The sequence below is a fragment of the Scophthalmus maximus genome, chromosome 21 (assembly GCF_022379125.1).
Source record: "Scophthalmus maximus strain ysfricsl-2021 chromosome 21, ASM2237912v1, whole genome shotgun sequence".
NCBI classification, from domain to species: domain Eukaryota; kingdom Metazoa; phylum Chordata; class Actinopteri; order Pleuronectiformes; family Scophthalmidae; genus Scophthalmus; species Scophthalmus maximus.
In genome coordinates, this window is record NC_061535.1 from 13,156,291 (window position 1) to 13,174,393 (window position 18,103).

Below are 18,103 nucleotides of genomic sequence, written 5' to 3' on the forward strand. Positions count from 1 at the left end.
CACACACACAGAGGTAGCAACAACCCCCCCCCCAATAAAAAAAACTAAAGTTATCTTTTCAAAGTGTGCTGCTGTGTAGTGGTTGTACCTGGTGGGGAAATTGCTGTTTGGTCCATTTTGTTGGGAAGCGTGGCTCGGGTCTATTTTGGTCGATGTTCGGCTGCTCCGAGATTAAAAGCTGGTTGTGATTTATGACCTCGCCGTTCCCGCGCGCGTGTGTGTGTGTGATTGTGTTTAGGTTTAAAAGAGAAGTTCAGAGTGAGTGAGAGAGGCCACATATAGAAAACAGGTCAGTCCAGATGCAGTCGAGTGTTTCGCTGATGAAGCGGAGCAGATGAGTTTTAGTTCTTTTGCCAGTTTTGACCTGATTTTACTTTTGTCCTTTGTTGACGCAGTTCTTTTACTGTACATGAATACATTCTTTTGATGAACTGGATTAACGGGATAGAAACTGGCGTTCTTCCTCCGGTACTAGTTACTGTGGCCACTGCACAACTTCACATCCAATAAATCCCACACGGCGGCCAAAAGGTGTCAACAGTTATTAATTTATGGATGATTTAATGAGCGTCTGATACAAAGAGCGGCAGTAATGACTTCCCCCCCCCCCGAACACCTGTTAGTCTCCGACTCCTGACAACCTACAACGGTGTCGTTCAGTTTCTGGCCCGCAGCCATGTCATTAACTCACGTCGCTGCTGTGGGAGGTTTTTTTTTTTATTCACCCTCCTCATGATTGATGGTCATATTTTCTTCATTCTGACTTGTTCCAGAGGAGATTTTCCGCTCCCACGTCGCCCACTGGTGGGCTCCGGACGGCGCCCGGCTGGCGTACGCCACCGTCAACGACTCGCTGGTGCCCCGGATGGAGCTGCCCATGTTCACAGGAGCGCCGTACCCGATGGGGAAGGAGTACCACTACCCGAAGGTCAACACTGTACATCGCCGTACTCACACGCAGATAAGATTTGTATCATAAGATTTAACCTCCTGAGGCCATTTCTGTCTGTCTTGTACGACAGCCGCAACCGCGCGTCATGAAAGTTTAAATAACATTTCAACACTTTAATAGGATTTATAGTTCGGCCCGGAGCGATAAATCCAACATTGAATGACTTTTATGATCATTCATCCCGTTTTTCGTGACGAAAAGGGCCACTGTTGTTGCTGTCGGCTGTCTGCTAGCCGTCCATTTTGGATCTTTTGGACCAATCAGAGGCTTTGTCGGTGTTGTGACTTGGACGAACAACTTTCGAAAGGAGGAAAATCTTCATCATTGTTTTGTTCTGCCATTTCAATGAATTTCTGAAAGATTCAATTTCTGTTTTGCTCTTCTTTTTAGTTTTTCTTTTGTCTCTGTGGTCATATAACTCTGTATGTATACATGCTCTGATAGCCAAGAGGATGTATATAACTTGACTGTACATTACAGTATTATTACACGAGGAGGTGCGCTGGACCAAGAATGGAAAAAAAATGGCATTTTAAAAGCTTTTTTCTTCTACAAAATAAGTCAATTTTAAAATTGTCGATATACATCGTCTTCTGTTTTAATTTCTAACCAGCGGTTTTCCCGCCCTCCCTCTCGTCCCGCTCAGGCCGGCGAGGAGAACCCGGTCATCACTCTGTACGTGGTGAACCTGAACGGGCCTCTTCACACCATCGAGATGAGGAGACCCGACGACCCCAGGATAGGGTGAGACGCCAAACACTGACAACCATTAAATCACATGTCGCGTTCATGTCATGCCATCGTCCAAATGTCTGAATTTATATATTCATTTTCGGATACTAAGATAATGAGCTCTAACCTTTTGCTTTTGTTCATGTCATTAGACGAGGGGTTGACTTCTTTTCCCCAACGTACAGTGAATATTTGAATGATTTGTTCGTCATTTCTTAATATTTTATTTTAGCGGGTTCATGGTTAAAGATCTGAGCATCTTCGGAAAAACGAATTCATACAGAAATGAAGATGAAGGGTTCACTTACGTCTTCGTGTCACTGTGGATTCTGTGAATTCTTCTTCTCCTCCCCGGGCGATTCATTTCACCTAATGTGGACCCGTGTTCGATTCCATTAGGTTTGACGCCCTCATTTGCGCCGGTCGTTTTCATAACCACATCTTTATTAGTCCCCCTCCTCTTGGCCGCGGCTCGTTATGCGACTGTATCGCTCCTCTCGCGTCTCAGTTTCTCCGCGGGAGATCATCAATGATTCATCTCGTTTTCAGATTCCATCATAATCTAAAATTAGCGAATGGAAAAACGACTCTATCTCTCTTTGACCTGCTAACACTGCTTTTGCGACCTTATTTTTTTTTTTGAATCTCTCTGTTTGTTAGTGAATACTATGTGACCATGGTGAAGTGGGCGACCACCACCAAACTGGCCATCAACTGGCTGAACAGAGCCCAGAACATCTCTATACTCACACTGTGCGAGGCCACGACGGGAGTCTGCACTAAGGTACGTGTGTGTGTGTGTGTGCATGCGTGTGCATGTGTGTGTGTGTTTGCGTGCGTGCGTGTGCGTGCATGTGTGTGTGTGTGTGTGTGTGCGCGTGTGTGTGCGTGTGCGTGCTTGTGTGTGCGTGTGTGTGTGTGTGTGTGTGTGTGTGCATGTGTGTGTGTGTGTTTGTGCGTCTGTGTGTGTGTGTGCGTGTGTGTGCGTGTGTGTGCGTGTGTGTGCGCATGTGTGTGCATGTGTGTGTCTGTGCATGTGTGTGCGTCTGTGTGTATGTGCGTCTGTGTGTGTGTGTGTGTGTGTGTGTGTGTGTTACACGTACACGAGCCGCATGTTTCAAAGGCCGTTTTCATTTTATTGATGTATCTGCTTCTTTCAGAAACATGAGGATGAAAGTGAAGGATGGCTGCACAGACAGGTGAGACTGTTGTGGATTATACATTATAGCTCTGTTCCGCTATTAGACTACACGACGATGTTGCCGTCTTTTTTTTGTCAAATCATTTCGTGGCGTTTCTTTATGTTCCGTTGAGTCGGCGGTTTCTATCATACCTGTGTTGTCCTCAGGACGAGAGGCCTCTGTTTTCCAAAGATGGACTCAAGCTGTTCTTCACTCGGGCGATTCCCCAAGGAGGCAGGGGCAAGTTCTTCCACATCTCCATGTCCATCTCCCAGGTACAGAGCGAGGATTTAGAGTTTGGACGTAGAGGTAGTGAGATCGTACCAAAACAAAGCGTATATTGAGTTTTACGTTTAAAGGCTCTGAATTAATTTTAAGATTAAAAAAAAGTTCCAAATTCTATTAGACAGATATTCCGAGGTTTTGCTGTCGTGCACTAGCCTTTGTTATTTGATCAAATAAGGCTAAGAGTAGCATTGCACTTCAGTTCTTCTCTTCTTCTCTCCACCCCAAAGCCCAACACCAGTACGGACACGCTGCAGTCCATCACCTCCGGAGACTGGGACGTCACCCAGGTCCTGGCCTACAACGAGGAGAGTCAGCTGATGTGAGCGGCCACAAGCCACCAACCGAGCTAACACCAGCCCACCCTCCGCTCCACATAGCTCTACATCACATAGAGTAGCTGTTTTTCCCCGCATACAGTAGATATTGTTTATTTGCAGACAAACGAAATCACGTGGATGCGGCACAAACTCTTTCTTTGAATTAGTCTGTAAGTCTACAACCTTCACTTTAAGTTTATCTTCAACAATCCAACATATTTGGCTATTTAAGATTTCAAATCAGGATGATTTCTTCAAATACTTTCTGAGCGAGAACAGTGAGCAGCTGACAGTCTGGACAGTCTGACTCCATCAACACAGCCTTTCTTTGAAATGGCGACAGCAAATATTAAAAAAAAAACGACCGCAACAGATGACACACATTAAACTGATAATCAAAATCTCACCTCTCCAGTTATCGCTGAAGAATAAACAGGTCGTGTTGTCCATGTCACCCCAAACACCACTACGACGTAGCACTTTGTTCTGTTTGCACCTTCTTCTTTGGCTCAATGATCTTAAAAAAGTATCATCTGGTGTTTGATGTCGTTATTTTTCCAGACCTTTTTAGTTAGCCGTGCGCATGTTTGCCATCGGAGGGAGGTGTATATATATCTGCCCAGACGCTTTCGGATTTTAAAAACTCCTGCAGCCCGAGCCCAGTTTAACGCGGTAACCAGGCCAGCGTGCCTCCGTTATAATGAGGAGCCACGAGGTGACACACCAGGAAGTAGCTGAACATATGCTCTCGCAGCACACTCACCTTGAGCTCGAGAGGAGGGGCTGGTTTATTTTATCAGATTAATAACATTCAGAAGGTTTTTGAGATGGAAAAACATAGACGGCAGACGACGGGATCGGATGTTTCAGCACCACGGACAGAGACACGCGGGGAAAACGCTCGTGCCGTCTTTGTCCGCGGTGCCGATGGACAGCGTCTCGCGCCGCGGACAGAGACGCTGGCTTTTTTTTTATTGCCCAGCTGCGCGTCGATTATGATCTACGACCAGTTTTACAGCAGCGATGCGACGTTTCGAGAGAAAAAGGCGTGCGGCACCCTGTCGCGTCGAGCTTCTCCTTTATTCCCTCCATCGTTCAGTTATGAAACGTCTATGCTCGTGTGCTCCAGGTGCTTTTGTTCCGTTCGCCCCCCGAAGCTTAAAAAAAAAAAAAAAAAAACAGCTGATAAAAGCTGTTAACCATAAAACTAGAGTGATTTTTTTTTACGGTGCACGTTACATGTAAACTCATTTGTTTTTCTGTTCGCATTCATTCCAGATACTTCCTGAGCACCGAGGACGGTCCGAGGCGGCGGCATCTGTACAGGTAACGGCTGCTCCCGTGGCGACTGTTGTCGCCGTGAAAAGTGGAAGCGGCGCGTTTATCTGCAATCCTCCGTTTGTTTGTTTTTACCCGCAGCGCCGACACGTTCGGTTCGTTCAACCGCCGCTGCCTGTCCTGCGCCCTGTCCGACAGCTGCGGCTACGTCAGCGGCTCCTTCAGCCACAACATGAGCTACTTCCTGCTCAACTGCAAAGGTACAGTGAAGCTACGACCGTCAAACGCCCGACGCGTGTCCCCGTTCTCTCTTTTTCTCCCGACTCTCTGTTCAACCTCGTGAAGGAAAGCGTCGGCTCTTTTTTCAGCAGCACAGTGAACGTTGGTGCGAGTGTGGAATCCGAACACACTTGTTGTGAAACGTTCAGCCACAGTCAAGTGGGGTTCGGTGCTTCATCATCATTATTCTCTAGCTCTTTGTCCTTCCAAATGTAACACCGTGAAGATTATGATATGACATTTTGACGCCTTGACAAACCATGAAGTTTTTATGCCACACTCTACGGTTATTGGACCTTTTTATTTCTTTAATTTTTTTTGCCTAACTTTACAATGACTTATTGTACTATGGCATTTGCATGTTGTACAATCACAATCTTATGACCTACTCTACTAGAAGACATTATTTTCCTCACTAAACCATAACAGGTTTTTTATTTTCCTTACTATGACATTTTTTTGCTTTGACTCTACCATGACATGGATTTTTCCTTTTTTCCATTCCATTTTTTATATTTGCTGTAGTTGCCATGGCAATGAGGAAAAAAAACCTAAGTAGGTTTTTAGTTTTTAGTTTTTTGTCATTTGGATATTTGGGGAGTTCTTGAGCAAATGTATTGTTTTGTTGATGTTGTTTTTTAAAAACCACAATTCCGTCTCATTCTACAGTTCTTGTATGTCAAATATTTTTTCACTGCTGGCGGAATCGCCCCATGATCAAAAAAACAGTGACAGTGTTCTTGACGACAGACTTTTTCACCAGCAAGAGAAAAAAAGAGGAGTTCTGATCTTCTGTCCCCTTTGATCCACATGCACGAACATACAGAGAGAACAAGGCAAAGGTTCTTTCAGAAAAATATGAAGAAAAAAAAGGTCACAGCTCCGCGTTCACACTCTGTGTCCCCCTGGCGTCAAAAGAGTCTGTGATCCCGGTCGGACGCGAGGCCTCGCAAGCTTTTGACATTTAATCACCGATCAAACGCTCTGGGTGACGATCACCTCTGACCCCAACTACGTGATCATCGCCGAACTCTGATCAAACGGCCACATGACCACGAGGGCGTCATCTGCATACGATGATAATATCATTACTACGAGAGTAGGGAGGAAGAAAAAGAGAGCGAGCGGACGAGCGGCTGATGTTCCTTCTACCAAATACAAACCAGAGTGTTCCTGCACTTTGTTCCCAATTTGCTAAGTGCATCAATCACTTGATTCTTTGGGGTTTCGGGGCCGATAGCCAGAGGGACTTTGCCTCCGTTTGTGGCCTAGATTTGGACGAGCTATTTCCAGCTATTACAAAAATAGAACAACCACCCGACAGACTGAAGATCCAGGATGTGTATCGTGGGCACGAGACGATACATGTAGACTTTACTCGTGACTCGGTGCAGAAGCAGAATAATCCACATTTTACTGTAAAAGATGATTTTAAAGAAGTGTGATTCCACCCCCTCCGTCTGTCCTCAGGCCCTGACGTCCCGTTCGTTGCCGTGTACGAGACGCAGAGAGACGCCGAGAGCGAGACGCAGGACCGAGAGAGTGAGTATTTTCAACCGACGACTCTTGTCGCACGTTGGCATTCGCGCGACGCTCAGAGACGTCACCAGCGTGTTCATCGGCATAATGGCAAAATAAGAGGAAGGGAGCGGTTCCCGCTGCTGCCGTGCAGAGTGACCACCTGCGCCCTGAGTCACCGCTTGTCCACGAGCCAAGTGTGATGGCGGTAATCACGTTGCTCCTTGCTCATTCAATTATGACCTGCCCAACAGCAATATCAGCACATTGTAATGTGATGATACTGCAGTGTGTGTGTGTGTGTGTGTGTGTGTGTGTGTGTGTGTGTGTGTGTGTGTGTGTGTGTGTGTGTGTGTGTGTGTGTGTGTGTGTGTGTGTGTGTGTGTGTGTGTGTGTGTGTGTGTCATCTTTTATCAACATGATGTCGCCGCCCCGACGATGGTAAAATGAGTCTGTAACTGCTGCAATCTGATTTAATCACTGCCGATTATTCAGCTGTTTAACGTAATGGGCGGAAATTTTTTTTCACCTCCACAACTTAAATGAGTTTATTGGTTTTTTTAAGAGGCCGTGAGGACTAAAATCAAACCGCACTTTAACGTCAGCGATGTTCGTAAAGTAGAAAGTGATCGTCAGGTCGTCTGTGCGTGCACACGGTTATGCTCCCTGCTTATTTGAATTAATAGAGGAAAAATTCTTTTTGAAAGAACAATATGAAATCCCATTATAATCGGTAATGGTAATGGTAGAGTTTTTCTTACACTTGAAAATATATATTTTGATGTAACTGCGTTGCCATGGATCACATAAACGCATTACTTGTAACAAAGAAATCCTTTATTCACATCATCATCTACAGGTATCACGGAAGTTCACAAACTGGAGAGCAACGTGAACCTGAGACTGACCCTGGACTCCATGCAGATGCCCACGGTGGAGTACAAGGAGATCAACATGGATGATTACAGTACGTGTCACACAAACACAAACGAGCGAGCAAATACAATACTGCACAATAAAAAATAACAGTGAGGGAAACCATTGGAATTATCTGCGTTTGTGTATAAATTTGTCTTTAAATGTGGTCGCTTCTTCATCCGAGTTACAATAATGAACAATTTATATTTTTACCAGCATCCCAGAGATCGTTGTTTCGTTCTATTCGATATTTAATACATCATTCAAACATTGATGACGTAGGTTGGAGAAAGTACATGAACCCTGAAGCTAATGACATCATGTGAACCTGGCTAAAGAGAGATCGTATTGCCGATTTGCATAAATATAATAACAAATAACCTCAGAGTTGACGTATGAATCAGTTCAACAGGCAAATCAGTTTTTGATCCTGTCTAATCTTAAAGTTCAGAGGAGAGGTCGTCTACAGTGAACCGGTTCTGATCCACGGCTGCTGGAAGAGAACAGTTGAAGTTATTGCTGCTCCAAGGAGTTTCGACCAGTTATTAAATCCCAGGGTGCACCGGGGCTGTCGATGTTTAATGGATGTGTTCAATAAAAACCCCAAAGATTATAAGATAATATATATATGAAGACGATGGTACTACGTTATTATCTTAAGCATATTGTGTGTTGTCTTGTTCGTGAGAGTGAGACGAAGATTAGATCATATTTAACTGGTGTCATTCCTTTTTTCTAACCACTCCTGTAGTCTGTGATGTTTTAATTATAATTTCAATCTGCAACTCAAATCTGCCGCAGCGAAAAAAAAAAAAAAGAAGGTATGAAATAAGTGAACATGCTAAACGAAAGTGTGTTTATTGTGTCGCAGCTTTGCCGATGCAGATCCTCAAACCCGCCGGCTTCATGGACACGTGCCACTACCCGCTGCTGCTGCTCGTGTACGTATGAGCACCTTCGTTCACGCGCTGACGTTTGTGTTTGCGGAATCAGAGCCGCACTTCTCTCCCGAGCCACGTGGGGACGCGACCCTTTTAATCAGGCATATTAATCAGACGCAGCGATTACCGCCTGAATGTCATTGAAAGGAGAAGTTCCCACGGGGTCCCAGATGTTGTTCTGCGACTTCAATTGAAAGCGTTTCACGTCAGAGCCTTGATCGCATGTGTGTATCCTGCCCTGTTCCCGCGCAGCGACGGGACCCCCGGTGGTCAGACGGTGTCGGAGCAGTTCCACCTGGACTGGGCCACGGTGCTGGTGAGCAGCTTCGGCGTAGTGGTGGTGCGGTGCGACGGCCGGGGCAGCGGCTTCCAGGGCACCAACCTGCTGCACCGCATCCAGAAGAAACTGGGCGCGTTCGAGGAGCAAGATCAGAAGGACGCGCTCAAGTATGTTGTTCAGGGGAGGGAGATTGGACAATCCTGAGAAGATAATAGAGAGTATACAGGGGATGAGCGGCTGTTTGGCTGCGATAGAGAAAGAAAACGTACATTACAGGAGAAGCTCATCCGCACGATCGACCATCTCACTGAGCTCAGATCCAGAGCAGTTTCACAGTAGCTTTTGTACTGCGGATGTGAATTTGTCCACATTCGGCCGTCTTATGAAATGATAACTGTCTTTACGTGACGCCACATGTCTTCCCCAAAGAAAAGAACATTCACTCAGTAAAAATGAACTGGCCCATTTCCAGATACATTCAGATTAGTTTGGCCTAAACCTTTAGATTTCTATTCTGTCCTCTCTTTCATTACTGTGGCGTCACTGTCATACTTCAAAATGAGGATTTAATAACTCCATTTTCCTAAGAATCCTTAACGGTGCATCACTTTTCAACATGTCTTTCAAAGTCATACAGAAGCGTTGGCATAATTTAAAAACATGTTGTCTAAATGACGTGCGATTCCAAAGTCGAAACACAAGGTGTCTCCCTGACCAGCGCCGATGTTTATCTGTTGCAGTTTTCTTTTGAAAGAGCCGTACGTCGACAAAACCCGAGTTGGAGCTTTTGGACAGGTGAGAATAAACCTATTATGGCCTGTGTGTGTGTGTGTGTGTGTGTGTGTGTGTGTGTGTGTGTGTGTGTGTGTGTGTGTGTGTGTGTGTGTGTGTGTGTGTGTGTGTGTGTGTGTGTGTGTGTGTGTGTGTGTGTGTGTGTGTGTGATCAAATATACACGTGTCTTCGTGTGCGTCAGGTCTACGGGGGATACGTGACCAGCTTGTTGGTCAGCGGCGAGGAGACGCCAGTGAAATGCGGAGCTGTCCTGTCGCCCATCACGGACTTCGAGTTGTACGGTGAGTGAGGACGCTCACGCGCCATAAGATCCGCTCACACGCCAGTGAAAGCAAACGCACACAGAACCTCTGCGTCGTCGTTCAGGTTGTCAGAAAGTATTCAAGAGACGGGAGATGACGGAGAGATTGCAAACCTAGCCTCCACCCCTGCAGCCGGGGGTTACTTCCGTCGAGCGCGTTCACCTCATCAGCACGACGGCGCCGATGCGACGACAAGCCAATCGAACAGAGATCGCCACCATCGGCCGCCGAAAGGAAATAGAAATGTGTGAAAAGCAGAATTGTGTGAGTGACAGACGGGTTCTTGTAGCTGTCAAGATTCACAAGAGCTGGGAAACTGCAAATTAAGGAGGAGCTGGCGGGGGGGGTTTTTCCGCGGCGGGACGAATTTCTCATCTGTTTTGATTTCTCTCGCAGTGCCGGAAGGGCCGAGACACGAGACACGACACTGTGCGAGTCTGGAATTGCAAACGAGGACGGTCCGCGATGGCTCGGAGACTTAAGAACATGTGGATGGGGGAATATATTTGAATGTGGGGAGAAAAAAAACGCGTCACTCCTGTTATTAATGTGACGATAAGTAATAATCCGAATCCTTCTTCCACCTTCAGCCTCGGCGTTTTCTGAGCGATACCTCGGACTGCCCAAACCTGATCCGAGGGCGTACGCAGTAAGATCCGATTGCTTATTGTTGTAATTCAAAATTCCAGCTGAGATAAATTATTGTCATATTGATCCAGTCGATTTGCGTGCGTCTGTCTTTACTCCTCAGATGGCGAACTTAGCTCACAGAGCATCTCAGTTCATGGACAAGAAGTTTCTAATCATCCACCCGACAGCTGACGGTACGTCAAGAGTTATTGTTCAAACTAAAATGACACGAAAGTAATACGAAACCGTGATGTCTTGGCGTCTGTGTTGTTGCGTTTTTACAGAAAAGGTTCATTTCCAACACACGGCGAAGTTCATCGCGCAGCTCATCAATGAAAAGGCCAACTACACCTTACAGGTACGTGGTCTCGCACATCCAGTTCCTCTGCCGCCGTCGGGGGCTCAGCGGATCGCAGCGGTGGATTAAACCCTCAGCAATGCCTTCATCTCCACATAATGAGATTACCAGACCTTCGTGGGGGCGTCCTGCGCTAACACCAGCGCTAATCCAATTAAGAGGCGCGGTGTGAACTGCAGCCGAGCGTTCGCCGGAGCTCATTACTGACCGGCGGAGCGGTCACCTGGTTCCCCCAGTCGCCTCCAGGAGGTCTGAGGTCGACACGAGTCGACACAATGAGTCAATAAAGATCTGTGTTAAGATCACACTCCACAAAATGAAGTCCCACCGGAGCTGAATTAATAAAAAAAATGATAAAAAATGTCCAATCCCCCGCATGGACAAAGCACGACTAGAATTTGAGCTCTTTTTAAAAAGTTATACATATTTTATGAAATTTTATGGACCAATTAATCCAAAAATATTATGGTAATCAATATTTGCAGCGTTGCCTGAGGTCCTACAAACCCCAAATCTTGGGGATCAACAAAAGAAACATAACGGTAAGAGGAAGATAAAATGGTTGCGTGATCAAGATGCGATTGAAGTGAAGACTGTCATAGATTTGAAAAGAACTTGACATACTTAACAAATATACGGTATAAGAGTTCATCCTCCCACTTCTATCACATGATCTGGTGGTTTACTGTTCTATTCCCACGCTTGTAGTACAAGTTCATTTTGGTTTCTAGAATAACCCGTGGCTGACACCTTGTGGTAAACCCTTTTGTGTTTACATTAATAATGGATCCTAGACACTGTCGATGATACACCTGACCTGCCCGGATGTTGTGAGGATGGTCTTTCTTCAGCGGGGAGAGAATTCTGGATCATCTACTTTCAGTTGTGGCGGTGTACAAAGGCAAAGTTATGAAAACTGCAAATAGTTTTACAATCTCATGTACGGGAACTGGTTTTACTCTCAGGTCGGTTTCCCCATGAACACAAAACAAAGTTTAGAGTTTTGTAGAATGAGAACGCATTTGCATCCATTAGGGATTAAGTTGTAGACCATCTATCGTTTTGCTTCTGGTTGTCCATGTCATGGTACGGTGATCCCTCTGACTCTGGCCCATGTCTAAGAACTCAAACTTGTGCGATATCATGTTCTCCGCTTGCCCTCTGCGTCCCAGATCTACCCAGACGAAGGCCACTTCATCCACAGCGAGGCAACGCGGCAGCACCTCAGCCAGTCGCTGGTGAACTTCTTCGAGGAATGCTTCCGGCTACCGGAGCGGGTGTTCGAGGAGGCCCTGGAGGAGGAGAGCGAAGACGAGGGTTAGCTCGGCCCTGTCGAGGCCCCCCCCCCCGGGCCTCCCCGCCGTTCATCCGGTCATCTGCCGCGACACTGGCGCCCGACAGTCCACGATATCCGCTCTTTCCATTTTGTTTTGCATTCGGACTTCCCTCCCCGCGTTCCACCCGTCGAATCCCGAGACTGCCCTTCCAGCAGCCGACGGATCCCCTCCGACGTCCATCCCACCTTCCTCGGTTTGAATCGGAAAGGCCCCTCCTCCGGCGGGCCAACAAAGACCCACGACTTGACACGGCGATTTTTTGGAATGTACCGATCGATTGAAAGGAAACAGGAACGGGTCTCCCCTCGCAGCCGGATGGACCAGCTCCTCTGAAGCGTCAGCTCTCACGCGGACTTCGAGGCTGTGAGAAGGGAGAAAGAAAAAAGAGAAACGTATAGCACATGACTTGTGGGCTTGTATATTAATGAAGAATCAGATGCGTGGTTGGGGAAACAACGCCGCCGTGTCAGCGGCGTTTCCTCGCGAGCGTCTGGGATTGTGTGGATACAGGAAATGTGACTATTTTTAAAGTTGTGAAGAACTTTCCATGTTGGACTGTGGTTGTTGTCCGTTTGTTCTTACAGTATGTAAAATAGCACACGAACATTCACGCAGCTATTACGGATCCGTTTTTATTTTTGGTTTTCGTGTTTGCCCCCGATGTTGGTTTTCATCATGTAGCCTCACATGCATTTCTGACAATTCCATAACTGGCAAAAATGTTTTTTGAAAGAAACAAAATGGGTTAATTAGTTCATTTTAGACAAGTTTTACTGTGAAGACCTGGTTTTTTTTAACACATGCTTGTTAAAAAAATCAACTTGTTTTAGTCACCGTGCCTTACTTTGTCAGAAAACATCTGTATTAAAGAATGACCAGTCTCAATTTTTAGAGGAATAGTTGGGGAAATATACTTATTTGCAAGTGATACCTAACTCATTTCTGTCCCAGTAGATATGAAGGACCGCCACCAGCCAGTTAGCCGCTAGCATAAATACCGAGGCGGAGCTAGCTCATCTGGTGCTCGCTGCGTTAGCATGTCGCGACTCGTTCCATCTGTAAAAAAACACATTTCTCCCAAGTTGTGGTTCAGTACAACTTAGCGAGGCCACATCTTTTAGCCCGCAGCGTTGACTTCCTGTTGTTACCGCGGGTGCTTGCAGACAGACTTTCTCGCTATTTTGACAGAAGAACTAGCTAGTTTTTACGCGGCTACAGTCTCGAAAGCTAAGCTAAGCTGCGTTAACCATCCATTGGCTGCAATTTAATTTTGAACTAATCAATCTTCCGATGTAACGCTCAACAACAAACGTGAACAAATTATATTTCCCGCTAAAATTGAGAGCTAGCTTCAACGGCTAAAACTTGAAGTTTCAGAGGGAAATGGGGCGGAGTGACGTCTTTAACAACCGAGCTACAATGTTCATGTTCAGAATCTGCACGCATCATTGCTCACGAGGTGTTAAAGAATTGGTAGGTGAATAAAACGTGTGTAAGCGGCTCAAATCAGTGAACACATTGTACGAGGTTGGAGGCAGGAAGCCATTTTGGATCCGTGTTACACCCTGATGCGTTTGTATGAAAAGGAAAAAAATACAAAATGATCAGTTCCCGAGGCACAAGTTTAATTTTCCATGTATTTATTTCTGATTTGAACGGTCATTTGCGTTGCGTTCCAGTGCATGTTAACGAGTTATTTGCAAGCACTTACTCTCCTCTCAGTTCCGCGTGGCAATTTTTTGACATCTTGAATGTTCCTCGCTGGATTGCATTAAAAATTACATTTTCAGTAGTAATTGTGATTGAGAACCCTCGTCTCTCGTCAGCTTGATGTGTAAATGTTATTCAAATATCATTTTATTCTAAGAAAAAAAAAAAAGACAGAAACAATATTACCTGAGTGTTATTTGTGCATAAAGCATTTTGGAAATTACACTGGACTATTCATTTCTGTTCTCCTGCTGCCGTCCTTGACTCCAGTTGAAAGTGGACATTGAACTTTCTTGCCCGTATTTTCCAATACGCTAAACTTTTTCATCCAAAGCATAGGAGGAGATATAATGGCAGATTGTGGCATGAAGGTAAATGTTATAATTAAAAAAAATACATATTTTATCAGCCTTCAATGTTTTTTGGTCATGTGTTATTGCTTTTTTTGGGGGGGGGGGGGGGGGGGGGGCAGAACATGCTGCAAACTGAAAATGTACATGTTATCGCTGTATAAAACTTTAAGCATGTCAGCATCAATATGGAGCAGCTTTAAAAATTGTTTAATATTTGCACTGCACGCAATGGAATTTCAAAGTTGGCTGTAACCCTGCTACAGCTTCTGCCCCGCATCAAGATGTATGTTGCACAAGGCTGATAAATCTGTCGTAGCAATTTCAGCAAATGTGAGAGAGCAGCAAACGCGAAATCAAACAAGTAAACCTTCACATTCAGTGACATGACTGAGACAGACAAATCAGCTGCGGAATGTGTAAAAGCACTCGGCCAACAGACATCAGAAAAAATAGATCTGCTCGAAGGCGCTCTGTTGCCCGGTGTAAACGGCATTGTGGTTGTATATCAGCGCTTTGCTCTCATCCTGCTCGGATTCGAACCTGTGAAAGTTCTTCCTGGCTGCAGGGGAGAGAAAACGACACCAGACATACACATTACAAGCGCTCTCATCATGCAGCCACTGACTATTCAAAAACAATCATGCTTTGCTTTTCGTACCTTCGCTGACAAAGAATTCGGCCATGTAGAAGGTGGTCTTGACTGCCGATGGAGTGTGTGGAATATAAGGCCTCCCCCATTCAAATGCGTTTTTTTCTGGATGCCACTGTGTTGCATAAATTGGGAAATCGTACGCTGCCGAGAGGTAAACAAAGAGGAAAGTGCTCGAGTCAAACACTTTCCCTTCGTTGAGCTTCATTCTGCTGTAAACTTGTGCAGATGATAAACTACCTTCCATTGTTGACACAAACTCAATGTTTCCATCCGTGTTCGTGGAGAGGACTTTGTAAAACTTCTTCAGCTCCTCGTTTGTGTCGTAGGTCTGAAAGAAGAACGGGAGGTCTGTTACAGAAAATTACATTGAACTACACCCTGCTTTTCTCTTTTTGTGCTTTCTACACTGTCAGAAAATGATTTCAAAAACGAGTATGGATCGACTTACCAACAACGCCAAACTCCACTTGTGAGAGTTTTCCGTCAGCGGCTCAGTGGCCAGATCTTTCATGAGTTCCGCTGGGAAGCCTTTAAACATCCGGCTGTCTTTGCTTTCTGGAGATGAGACATAACTCTGCGATCATTTATGACAAAATACATTGTTTTGTAGAAACTTTAATGTAAAGACGGTCCACTTCTGTCATGTAAACTGTGGCAAGTCTGACATTAAGATCCAGGATAATGTTTAAAGGGGCAGTAAGAGATTCTAATCAATAATCTAATTTTTTTGTTAAAATCTGCGCATGTTTCCTCGCGGTCCACCAGCTGTCGGTTGTGTGTGGAAGACAGACTTAAGACATGAGCCGTACCGTCGGTGAAGTTGAGAGGCAGCGACACGCCACTCGTCTTGGTCGACGTCAGTAATGTCTTTCCACTCGTCAAATAGCTCAGCAGCTCGAATCCCAGACAGGTTCCCCACACGGGGAAATAATCGCCCCTCTGGTTCGCCTGAAACATCACGTACAGTAACGCAACCTAATCCAACACATTCAACAATACCTTTATTTATTTTATTTACCTCGATAGCGAGCTCATAAAAGATTTTCGCAGCTCGTTGATATCCAGAGGAGATGATGCTGACGCCTCCGCCCGGGTAGAGGATCCTGTGAACAAAACACAAGCAGGAAATGAGATGACGTTATCGACAAATAAATGTTCAATACCTTTTTATATAACAAATGAAATTCATAATGTGACTTGTAGTATTCTGAGGACTTGACATGTCTTGGGCTCAGTATGTTTCTGTTTCAGAAAGCAGGTTTTGAGTCTAAGCTGAAACTCTGAGTATGTTCACTAAAACTTTGAGTTTGTGCCTGCTGAATAAAACTAAAAATATTGGAATTGCAATTCATTGCGGACTGTAAATATTATAATATTTTAATCCATCTAGAAATAAGTGTGTCAATGTGATGTGTGACTCCCTGCTGCAGTGTATCTAACTTTTGAAAAATAAATGAACAAGTTGTTGGTTTTATCTAGCAGACTTTCATTTCCTTAATGATTGATAAAAGTGCTCAAATCCAACTGTTAGTTATATATTTTATAAGTCCATGTATTCAGCTGTATCCTGGTGCTACTGCCGGACATACTGCTGCTGACTAATTCATATTTTCAATTACCTCCAATGTTTTTTCTAACAATATTTGTGGGGGTCTATTTGTAAACTAGTTGCTGCTGGTGCAGTGTGGCAGGGGTGAAAGAAAAACATTAATATGAATTATTCTAGAAAATAAATCATTCTATTCCACAATTAATATTCATGTAAATTCTATATATTTATTATTCTTATTCTCTTTATTTTTGCAATTCGTATATTTCTTACATTTGTTTGTGATTATATTGTATATATTTTGTGTGCTGTGAATTTCCCAGCTTGGCATAAATGAAGTAACTATCTATCTATCTATAATAAATGTACCCATTGATGGAGTTGAACAGAGTCTTGTACTCCTCGAGTGTCTGGTTTATCCTGTGGAAATAGAAAAAGGGGGTCAAAGGTTGCAGATATGACGCATGTTTTGCAGAGGGTGTGACCAAAGATCCTATCTTCAGAGGGAATGACGGTTATGAAATTATTATTTTTTTGAATACATAAGACTCACGTGACGGGGACGACTCTCGCTCCTGCTGCCTCCAGGAACTTGACGTACGAGGCGGCGATGTACGACGTTTCGTTCCGTTGAGGAAGATAAACCTCTTGAGCCAGGACTCCTGCACAGAGGACGACACGGACACGTCATGACTGCGTGACTCCGTGACAGAAACAGAGATATTTACAGTGGAGTTTTGGTTTCATGCGCAATTTCCAGGTCGGCAACTCGTTTTTACCATAATTGCGATAGCTCGTGAAGGCACACTATGCGGCGGAAGTGAGGGAACACAAACACGGTGACATAAACTCACCGACGATGGGCCTGTCGTTCCTCTGCTCGTTCCTCTGCTCGTTCCTGTTTGCCGAAGAGTTCAACGGCAAACACAAAAGAAGCGGAACGAAAAACAAACCCGCCACGACCATTTTTCTCAGAGTAAAGTTCATGGAGGCGCGTCTGTGCGTCCCCGTTCGACCGCCGGTTACTGCACTTCCGGGCTGCCTTCAGAGTAAAAGCATCACGTTAGGTTATAACCTCGTCTGTCGATTTATGTCGACAATTGCTCCGGTATTTTTTTTTTTATTTTTTTTTTTAACTCATTTCCATTTAGACTATGATGAGTCAATATAAATAACTATTCCTGTCATGTAAAATTGTTTTTACGATTTCAAAACATGACTCAAAGCTGTATTTTGAATATTTTATTTTGAAGTCTACAATCGAAACAGGCTACTTGAACAATTGTGTAAATTACATGAATACAAATTTCAGGAAAAACTGACTCAATAATTAGATTAAAATTTGAATGTAACTGGATAAGAAATCATTGAAAAACAATTAAACATAGATTTTGGACCAATTACAATTGAGGGATGTAAATTTAAAAAAACATCGATTTCTCAAAAAATAAACATGCTTAAAACATGGTTTTTCAAATACCATATTTTGTGACCTATAGCCACATTTATTGGTTATATTCAGTGTTTACATTTGACATGAAAAACAGACAAACTGTAGGAACATGATTGTTCCCGCCCCTCCACTGTTCCCATGTATACACTGTCAAAAAGTTGCCTTCTGACTATACTATGTGCCAGAATGCTGAGCTTTAAAGTAAATCATATATGTATAACCAAAAGCCTGAACAAACCTTTAATCCGTTAATCTTGCCCTTAGTCTTCTTTTATTTTTTTC

The 18,103-nt window shown here is 44.5% G+C and overlaps 2 protein-coding genes across 5 annotated transcripts in view; one reads left to right on the forward strand and one right to left on the reverse strand.

Moving 5' to 3' along the window:
* LOC118291008 (dipeptidyl aminopeptidase-like protein 6) overlaps nt 1-14,037 on the forward strand; it is a 153,191-nt gene extending 139,154 nt beyond the window's left edge. For all 3 annotated transcript variants that reach the window (XM_035618858.2, XM_035618860.2, XM_035618859.2), the window contains 18 exons: nt 774-928; nt 1,599-1,696; nt 2,345-2,468; nt 2,845-2,883; nt 3,033-3,140; nt 3,381-3,472; nt 4,749-4,796; nt 4,890-5,008; nt 6,498-6,569; nt 7,405-7,512; nt 8,335-8,404; nt 8,657-8,851; nt 9,425-9,479; nt 9,659-9,758; nt 10,370-10,428; nt 10,531-10,603; nt 10,694-10,767; nt 11,940-14,037. In XM_035618858.2, the coding sequence (XP_035474751.1) occupies nt 774-928; nt 1,599-1,696; nt 2,345-2,468; nt 2,845-2,883; nt 3,033-3,140; nt 3,381-3,472; nt 4,749-4,796; nt 4,890-5,008; nt 6,498-6,569; nt 7,405-7,512; nt 8,335-8,404; nt 8,657-8,851; nt 9,425-9,479; nt 9,659-9,758; nt 10,370-10,428; nt 10,531-10,603; nt 10,694-10,767; nt 11,940-12,089 (1,739 nt within the window). In that variant the 3' untranslated portion in view covers nt 12,090-14,037. The remainder of the gene's footprint in view (nt 1-773; nt 929-1,598; nt 1,697-2,344; nt 2,469-2,844; nt 2,884-3,032; nt 3,141-3,380; nt 3,473-4,748; nt 4,797-4,889; nt 5,009-6,497; nt 6,570-7,404; nt 7,513-8,334; nt 8,405-8,656; nt 8,852-9,424; nt 9,480-9,658; nt 9,759-10,369; nt 10,429-10,530; nt 10,604-10,693; nt 10,768-11,939) is intronic.
* On the reverse strand, nt 7,365-17,413 carry ggh (gamma-glutamyl hydrolase (conjugase, folylpolygammaglutamyl hydrolase)). Of its 2 annotated transcripts, none has more exons than XM_035618863.2 (9): nt 17,223-17,413; nt 16,922-17,030; nt 16,738-16,788; nt 15,838-15,922; nt 15,629-15,767; nt 15,268-15,374; nt 15,057-15,147; nt 14,826-14,960; nt 7,365-12,465 (listed from the first exon to the last, which is right to left on the reverse strand). In XM_035618863.2, exons 1-9 carry the CDS (start codon nt 17,353-17,355, stop codon nt 12,449-12,451), a joined length of 867 nt encoding a protein of 288 aa, XP_035474756.1. In that variant the 5' UTR covers nt 17,356-17,413; the 3' UTR covers nt 7,365-12,448. The 2 variants fall into 2 exon arrangements, with proteins under 2 accessions (XP_035474756.1, XP_035474755.1); XM_035618862.2 differs by lacking the exon at nt 7,365-12,465 and adding an exon at nt 14,275-14,726 and having other exon boundaries at nt 17,223-17,412.
* Nucleotides 17,414-18,103: the final 690 nt, after the last annotated feature.